This window comes from Erythrolamprus reginae, chromosome 7 (genome assembly GCF_031021105.1).
Source record: "Erythrolamprus reginae isolate rEryReg1 chromosome 7, rEryReg1.hap1, whole genome shotgun sequence".
NCBI lineage: Eukaryota > Metazoa > Chordata > Lepidosauria > Squamata > Dipsadidae > Erythrolamprus > Erythrolamprus reginae.
Window position 1 is genome coordinate 13,291,616 of NC_091956.1, and position 9,724 is coordinate 13,301,339.

The window sequence follows — 9,724 nt, forward strand, 5'->3', positions numbered from 1 at the left end:
TTCTTCTATTCCTATATCTCTTCTTCTGTTCTGTCATTGATATGTTCTATTACTATATCTTCTTTTCTATTCTTTCTTAGATATATTTTACTATGAGTATCTCCTCTATAACCTTCATCATGTATTTTACTGTGTGTGTGTGTGTGTGTGTGTGTGTGTGTGTGTGTATATATATATATATATATATATATATATATATATATATATATATATATGTATGTATGTAGATTGTTCTCAGTTCGGGTTTTGCCCTGTGTAATATTTTGCATGTTTATGCGACGTTTCGGTGGAATCACATCCACCATCATCAGGCTGAAGTTTCCAAGCTTCGTGCTGTTGTGCACGAAGCTTGGAAACTTCAGCCTGATGATGGTGGATGTGATTCCACCGAAACGTTGCATAAACATGCAAAATATTACACAGGGCAAAACCCGAACTCAGAACAATCTACATACATATACCCGTGAAAATTTACGAAAACAATGGGTCCAAAGACAGGCTACAAGAATGGTGGAAGGTCTTAAGCATAAAACGTATCAGGAAAGACTTCATGAACTCAATCTGTATAGTCTGGAGGACAGAAGGAAAAGGGGGGACATGATCGAAACATTTAAATATGTTAAAGGGTTAAATAAGGTTCAGGAGGGAAGTGTTTTTAATAGGAAAGTGAACACAAGAACAAGGGGACACAATCTGAAGTTAGTTGGGGGAAAGATCAAAAGCAACGTGAGAAAATATTATTTTACTGAAAGAGTAGTAGATCCTTGGAACAAACTTCCAGCAGACGTGGTAGATAAATCCACAGTAACTGAATTTAAACATGCCTGGGATAAACATATATCCATTGTAAGATAAAATACAGGAAATAGTATAAGGGCAGACTAGATGGACCATGAGGTCTTTTTCTGCCGACAGTCTTCTATGTTTCTATGTTTCTTCTATGTTTCTAAAATTTTTAAAAATAGATGGTGGCTTGCACTTCTGAAACCAAACTGTGGGTCTGTGTTCCAGAGAAGTTTTGTTTGCTTCCTCTGCAAAAGCACTAAGTAACCGTTGCTATGCTAACTTTCATTAGGCAGCCCGTCCATTCTCGTGGGATGCTCCAAAGAAACCTTCTCCTCTTCCATAGCTAAGAAGCCCTGGGCCACGAAGGAGAAGCAGCGTTGAGTTTTTCCTAGGTGACATTGAACGGAACAGAATAACAAGAGTTGGAAGGGACCTGGTAGGTCATCTAGTCCAACCTGCTGCCCAAGAAGGAGACCCTGCCTACACCGTTACCGTCTGGTCTTTTCTGGAAATCTTCCAGGGATGAAGCTCCCACAACTTTGTTCTAAGAAGTATCTTACACAACGTTGACGTTCTTCATCTTTGGATCTTTGCAGAACTTTAAACCTTGATGAGGTTCGATTGAAACGGGAATTGTTGCAACGTTGTCAAACTCTTTAACTCTGGCCCATTGGGTTGCATCTGATGACCTCGTGGGCTTTGTCGTAGACAAAGGAAAAAAATTATAGGGATTATAAACATCTGCTCCTTCAATATGGAATTCCTATTTCTCACCTTGTATTTCTCTTTCTTCGTCTCTCTGTGCGCCCTGGTGTGTCTTTATTTTTCTGGGTGCCAAGAAATGACTTACAAGCATGAAGGTAAGCAGCTCTTAAGCAGCCGGCCCGATTTTTTTAATGCAAAGATTTGCCCTCCCTAGTCTCTCTTTGGCTTATTAATAAGAAGCAGTGAGTGATTCTGAGCCTTTTTTGCATTAGATAAGTCGAATAACGGCTCCTAGGATAGCCATCTTTAGTCTTTAGCAGAACCTTGAAAGTTTGATTTGCTGTACGGCCTCCTCTATCTTATAGGTCAGGGTAGTTTTCCGTTTTGGGTGCTTTCAAATAGTACCTGTCTACTATGGATTCAATAGAATAGAATAATAGAGAAGAGTAGACTAGACTAGACTAGACTAGACTACAGTAGACTAGAACAGAACAGAAAAGAATAGAATAGAATAGAATACAGAACAGAATAGAATAATGGAATAGAATGGAGTAGAGTAGAGTAAAGTAGAGTAGAGTAGAATGGAATGGGAATGGAGATAGGAATAGGGATAGGAGAGGGGAAGGGGATGGGAACAGAACAGAATAGAATAGAACAGAATAGAGAATGGAATGCAATAGAATAGAATGGAATAAATAGAATAGAATAGAACAGAATAATGGAATAAAGTAGTAGATTAAGAGTAGAATAGAATAGAATAATGGAATAAAGGAGTAGAGTAGGATAGAATAGAATAGAATAGAATAGAATTCAACAAAAATTTTGTAGGACCGGAGGGAAAAGAAATTTCAAAATTTTATAAATGCCTTCTTAAAAATGAAATGGAGGAGGAAAGAGTTAAAGAAGTTATGATAAAATGGGTCCAAAATGTAGGCCATACGATTGAGTTAGACAAATGGGAGAACCTCTGGAATTACAATCTAAAACTTACCATCTCCTCTGCGTATAAAGAAAGTCTCTACAAAATTTTCTATCGATGGCATTTTACACCAGCAAAATTAGCAAAAATTTATAAAGGAATGTCTCCAAGCTGTTGGAAGTGTAAAGATGAGTTAGGTACATACTTTCATATGTGGTGGACCTGTAGGAAAGCTAGACAATTTTGGAAATTAATATGGAAATGGATAAAAGAAATAACTGAAACAGAGATAATATTTGAACCAGAAACATTTATATTGGGAATGATTGATAAAAATATTAAAAGGGATGATAAATATCTAATTATACATCTATTCACTGCTGCAAAAATTTGTTACGCTCAAAATTGGAAAAAGGAATTTACACCCACTAACCTTCATATTATAAACAAGATAATGGAATTGGCTGAAATGAATAGGTTGACTATGCGCATTAAAGATAGAGAAGGCAAATCATGTCAGACTAATCTCATTGATTTCTTTGACTATGTCACAAAGGTGTTGGATGAAGGTGGTGCCGTGGATATTGCCTACCTGGACTTCAGCAAAGCCTTTGATACGGTTCCACATAAAGAGCTGATAGATAAATTAGTGAAGATTGGACTTAATCCCTGGATAGTTCAATGGATTTGCAGCTGGCTGAAGCATAGACACCAGAGGGTTGTTGTGAATGGCGAGTATTCTGAGCAGAGTCAGGTTACAAGCGGTGTGCCACAAGGGTCTGTTCTGGGTCCTATTCTTTTTAATATGTTTGTGAGTGACATAGGGGAAGGTCTGGTAGGGAAGGTTTGCCTATTTGCCGATGACTCTAAAGTGTGCAATAGGGTTGATATTCCTGGAGGCGTCGGCAATATGGTAAATGATTTAGCTTTACTAGATAAATGGTCAAAGCAATGGAAACTGCAGTTTAATGTTTCCAAATGTAAAATAATGCACTTGGGGAAAAGGAATCCTCAATCTGACTATTGTATTGGCAGTTCTGTGTTAGCAAATACTTCAAAAGAAAAGGATTTAGGCGTAGTGATTTCTGACAGTCTCAAAATGGGTGAACAGTGCAGTCAGGCAGTAGGGAAAGCAAGTAGGATGCTTGGCTGCATAGCTAGAGGTATAACAAGCAGGAAGAGGGAGATTATGATCCCGCTATATAGAATGCTGGTGAGACCACATTTGGAATACTGTGTTCAGTTCTGGAGACCTCACCTACAAAAAGATATTGACAAAATTGAACGGGTCCAAAGACGGGCTACAAGAATGGTGGAAGGTCTTAAGTATAAAACGTATCAGGAAAGACTTAATGAACTCAATCTGTATAGTCTGGAGGACAGAAGGAAAAGGGGGGACATGATCGAAACATTTAAATATATTAAAGGGTTAAATAAGGTCCAGGAGGGAAGTGTTTTTAATAGGAAAGTGAACACAAGAACAAGGGGACACAATCTGAGGTTAGTTGGGGGAAAGATCAAAAGCAACATGAGAAAATATTATTTTACTGAAAGAGTAGTAGATCCTTGGAACAAACTTCCAGCAGACGTGGTAGATAAATCCACAGTAACTGAATTTAAACATGCCTGGGATAAACATATATCCATCCTAAGATAAAATACAGAAAATAGTATAAGGGCAGACTAGATGGACCATGGGGTCTTTTTCTGCCGTCAGACTTCTATGTTTCTATGTTTCTATGAGAAGATACAGTCTACAGGATAAATGGTATAATTGGCTACGCAAAAGGAAAAAAAACTGGAAATAAATAATCCTTATTTTATATAGCAAAGGGGAAATATGCTAAGATAAGAACCAAAACCTTTTTTCCTTAACTCAGACATGCTATAAATGTATATAATCTATCGGATCTAATTTGGATTAGAATTTTAAGATTTAGTCAATGATCGTAACATTTGAATTTTTTCCAAATAGCTTTAGGATAGCTCTAGAATTGAAAAGTATAATCTGTATACTTTTGTTATTTTTTTAATTTTTAAGAACCTGTCAGGAGAGCATTAAAAAGTTTAAATATGAGAAACTGCTAATTGATTATCAAACTAATTTACAAAATATCAAACTCATTTACAAAATATAATAAGAAAGGAAAGAGAGAACATTAGAAAGCAAAACAGCAAACAGAAAAAGTAAGAAAAAGAAAATTTTAAAAAACAGCAAACCTTAGAGAGATACTCTAAGGCAGTGTTTCCCAACCTTTTTTGAGCCGCGGCACATTATTCACATTTACAAAATCCTGGGGAACGTTGAGCGGGGGGGCGGGGGGCGGGGCGGGGTGTGTGTGTGTAAAAAAAAGTTTGGACAAAAAATATCTCTCTTCCTCCCTTTCGCTCTATTTTTCTCTCTCCCTCTTTCTCTCTCTCTCTCCCTTCCCTCCTCTTTCTTTCCCCTCTCTCTCCATCTCTCTTTGTTTCTCCCTTCCTTCCTCTCTTTTTTGCCCTCCTTCTCTCTCCCTCCTTCCCTCTCTCTGTCTTTCCCTCACCCTCCTTCCCCCCTCTTTCTCTCTCTCTCTTGCTTTCTCTCTCTTGCTGTCTTTCTCTCTTTCCCCTCTCTCTCCCTCTCTCTTTCTCTCTCTTGCTATCTCTCTTTCTCTCTCTCTCTTTTGCTTTCTCTCTTTCTCTCCCCCCCTCTCTCCCTCTCTCTCCCTCTCTCTTGCTATCTCTCTTTCTCTTTCTCTCTTTTGCTTTCTCTCTTTTTCTACCCCCTCTCTCTCCTTCTTTCTCTCCCCCTCTCTCCCTCTCTCTTTCTCTCTCTCCCTCTCTTGCTATCTCTTTCTCTCTCCCTCCCCCCCTCTCTCCCTCCCTCTCTCTCCCTTTCTTGCTATCTCTTTCTCTCTCTTTCTATCCCCCCTCTCTTCCTCTCTCTTTCTCTCTCTACCTCTCTTGCTATCTCTTTCTCTCTCTTTCTCTCCCCCCTCTCTCCCTCTCTTTCTCTCTCTCCCTCTCTTGCTATATCTTTCTCTCTCTTTCACTCCCCCCTCTCTTCCTCTCTCTTTCTCTCTCTCCCTCTCTTGCTTTCTCTTTCTCTCCTCCCTCTCTCCCTCTCTCTTTCTCCCAGTAGCCGTGGGGCGACGGCAGGGTGATCAGCTGTGAGCTCCAGAACGGAGGCACAGACGGCGGTGGCTAGACGCCGTACATTTCTGGCGTTGCGCTGGGCATGGACGTGGGGCTTGAGCCTCCATCCTGGTCCAGCCAGCAGGCAAGTGCCAGCCACGCAATTCCAGCATTTCCAGCCGCCACCGTCGGTGCCTCTGTTCCTCTGTTGTGGAACTCCGCCTCACAGCTGATCACCCTGACGTCGCCCCACGGCTACTGGGAGAAAGAGAGAGGGAGAGAGGGGGGAGAGAAAGAGAAAGCAAGAGAGGGGGAGAGAGAGAGGGACCACCCTGCCACCACCCTACGGCATGGCTCCTGCCCGCTGCCGCTGCCGCCGCCATCACCCTCCTGCTGCGCACCGCCCTCCCGCTGCCGCTGCCCTCCCACCAAGCCCCAAAGCTCACCTGCTGACAGGGAAGCTCCAGCCGGGCGGGGCGCCGCAGCTGCTGGAAAACTTGGAAGGCGCAAAGAAGCAAGCTCAGCTTCCAGTCTCACAACTTTTTTCTCTTCGCAAAAAGTTGCGAGACCAGAAGCTGAGCTTATTTCTTCGCGGCACACCTGACCATGTTTCGCGGCACACCAGTGTGCCGCGGCACACCGGTTGGGAAACACTGCTCTAAGGTTTGCTGTTTTTTAAATTGTCTTTTTCTTTTTCTTGCTCTTTCTGTTTGCTGTTTTGCTTTCTTATTGTTATGCCAGGCTTCACATTACGAGCCCCATTTAAGTCAGAAGTGTAAATTCAAACACACATGCAGTTGTAAAGTAAACAAAGAGTCGATTTATCAAAACGAAAATATTGTACACACGCACTTTAATCAGCCAAAGTGCTCTCCCACAAACCACAATCCTGGAATGCTGTGAAAAGCAAAACCAAAAGCAGAGCAGATAGAGGCAGCTGTGAAGATGTCACAGCCACTTCCCTTCAAGAGTCCACAAACTGTACTTAACTGTGATTTATTCAAAAAGTCTTTGTAAATCCTGGAGCAGTCCAAAATCAAACAACACTCATCTCTCACCAAATGGAAAATCTCCCACCCACGCTCTCAGTGACGCTGGCAATTTATCAGCTGCCCCATTAGCCTAATTGCTCCAGTTACAGGTGTTCTCCCTTATCTACTATAATACTTGTGCAGTTGTTCCCTTCTCGTCATAAACCTGCGCCTGCGAGCATCTATGAATCCCTCTTCCTCTAATGATGACTCACTAATGGGGTCATTAGCTAATGGGCTGCCTGTAACTACCTCATCATCTGATCCTGCTTCACTCCCAGAGTCTGCCTTTGACACAGAATCGTCACTGTCTGAAGCTGTTGACAGTAAAACCGGTCTCTGGTAATATGAGGATTCTCCCAAACCAACACCCACAGTCCTCGGAGCAGTAGCTGGCCCAGAGCCAACCACAACATTTATGTGTTGTTCTTTTCATTTGATATTGGTTGACTGATGTTTACTTTTTTGTATTATATATTCTTTAATAATTTTTAAAAAAAGAATAGAATAGAATAAAATACAGACAAGAACAGAACAGAAAAGGATAGGATAATGGAATGTATAGTTGGAAAGGGCTTTGGAGGTCTCAATACAATGACAAATGGTTGTCCTATCTCTTCTTAAAGACTTCCAATGTTGGAGCATTCAAAACTTCTGGAGGCAAGTTGTCCCATTGATTGATTGTTCCAACTGTTCTAACTTATTTATTTTATATATATACGTATACAGACCATGTGTTTGTCAGGGGTGCTTCTCGGTGGCTCTAGGTTGACCTTGTTTTGAATGGAAGTAATTTCATAGTTTTTTTTTTTAAACAGATCAACAGAGTTGGAAGGGACCTTGTAGGTCATCTAGTCCAACCTCCTGTTGGAAGAAGAGTGATACGTTCAGATCTTTCTAACAAGTGAATTTGTTCTTATTTCAGATGCATGTTGTGGGGATATATTTTGGATCTGAAACAAACGTTCTTGGCTAAGAAGCTTACTCAACCACGGATAAAAATGGACATTTTTCGTTGAAATATACCCCCCCCCAAAAAAGCCAAAACCAAGATGGCAACGCATGGACAAGTGCCAGAAACTGGGCTTCTGCGCATACACAGTGTTGTGAGCGCTCCTTGTCCATCTCAGGTCAAGTCAGATTCTGAGGAGGATGAGCCAGGCCCCTCTGGATACCCTGGGCCACGGGGGTTGCCATCTGATGCAGAGAGCGAGAGTGAGGGAGAAAGTGGCTTGGATGAACCTGAGGAACCACCAGAGGGGGCTGGTGTGACAGTGGGGGAGTGGTCCCAGTCAGAGGGTGAAGAAGACATTAGAATGGATAACCACTCTTAGATGCCCGATATCGTAGATTTCTGAGAAGACAACAGGACTTGCATAGTAAAAGGAAATAAGCTTACAGCTTTACCTCTTAGGGCAGTGATGGCGAACCTCTTTTCCTCAGGTGCCGAAAGAGTGTGTGTGTGTGCTAATCAAGTAATCCAAATTATCTATTTCTATATAGTTCTATGCTTTAGTAGAATTTTATAAACTCACATAAACTCTTTGACCTCATTGTGACATCACCAGTGGATTTGCTACAGGTTCGGACGAACCGGTCCAAACCGGGAGAAAACCCACCTCTGCTTTGCTCGTGCATGGGGCTTGCACGCATGTGCACGACTTGAAAATGTGGCTAAATGGGATAGCATAGTGCTAAGACGGGGTGCCAGATGAGGGAACGACCTTGGTTCTGAGGAGCCGGGTCCCTGTGTTTTGCCTGGCGTGACAGCTGAGCGGTCAAAGTAAAACACACAGAGAGCTGCAACTACGGCAAAATAATGTCTGTTTATTGCCAAAGAGTCTGAGTTATCTCCAAGGCCGATAACAAATGTCCAAAAATCCTCAAGGTTTTTTAAATAATGTCTCTGAACAGGGCTGAAGCAAGGGTACTCACTATTTTTTGCAATAGCCTCAGTCTTTCATAAAGCAATTGTCCAAAGGCTGAGTTTCTCCAAGAAAGCAGGGATGTTGGTTTAGAGAAATGATGGCGTTACCTGATTTCCAATGCAATGTAATTATTTCACAAAACTCTCCAAAATGTTTTAAATCCACATAATGGGATATTTCTTCAAATTCTTCATATTTTTTTAATCTCTTTAACGTCCATCGAGTCCAATTATAGAAACATCCTCAAATTCATTGGGTTTTTAAAACTCCATTCTTTTAAGTCTCCCTATGGTATTTCCAAATGTTAGATAGCCACTACTTCCATTCTAGAATATCTTTTAGTCTCCTTTTAAATTTCTTCGTTTAATCATTTGATCGGTCAAACCGATTGGATCACAGCCAGCTCCTTTGCTCACAGACTCTGAAGAGGAGGAACTGGGTCCATCTGAGCATCATAGGCCCGTGTGGCTGTCAGAGGAGTCGGATAGCGAGAGTGAGGAAGGAATGGAGATAGATAGAGAAGATAGAACACCCAGCTAGGGCCTCCTCCTCAAGGAGGAGATTGTGGACCCTATTTTAGATGCACGGGTGAGAAGGATGCGTGGGAGACAAGAGCAGCTACATAGACGTAGAGGGAGGCCTTGATTGCTGCTGTGCGCAGTATGTAATCACAGAGGGTTTAAAAGGGGAGGAGAATGGGAGGTTCCCCTGGCAGGAAATCAACGTTTATGCTTTCAAGAGGGAAAGAGCAAGTTCAGAGTTTTTCCCCCTCTCAAATATTGCTGCAGTCTTGAAAAAAATAGAGCTTTGAGAAGTCTGTGAGTATTTCTGCTTCAGCCAAGCTATAGGCATTACCTAAGTTACAACTCTGTTTTGGAACCTTCCTTATTGGTTTTGCTGCTTGCTTTGAATCTTGGCAATCAAATAATTTCATGACTTTTACATATAATGTCCTATATCAGTGATGGCAAACCTTTTTCCCCTCGGGTGCCAAAAGAGCATGTGTGCCTGCTATTGTGCATGCACAAGTGCCTGCACCCAGGGGTGGGCTGCTGCCCGGACGGGGGGGGGACACAGTGGGGTAGCGAAAATGGAGCTCCACCCCAAAGCACCCAATTTATACTGAAAGTTGAAAGAAAATGCAGGGAATCCTGCATAACCCACGCCCACAGTGTGGTAGTAAAAATTATGGTAACCCTTCACTGCCCGCACCCACAATTCAATGCCTGGGGAGGGCGAAAAAA

At 41.9% G+C, this 9,724-nt stretch overlaps 1 protein-coding gene across 1 annotated transcript; it reads left to right on the forward strand.

Moving 5' to 3' along the window:
• Positions 1–1,540: 1,540 nt before the first annotated feature.
• LOC139169950 (uncharacterized) lies at positions 1,541–7,509 on the forward strand. Its single transcript, XM_070756635.1, has 2 exons — positions 1,541–1,646; positions 7,478–7,509. Exons 1-2 carry the CDS (start codon positions 1,541–1,543, stop codon positions 7,507–7,509), a joined length of 138 nt encoding a protein of 45 aa, XP_070612736.1.
• The last annotated feature ends 2,215 nt before the right edge of the window (positions 7,510–9,724 follow it).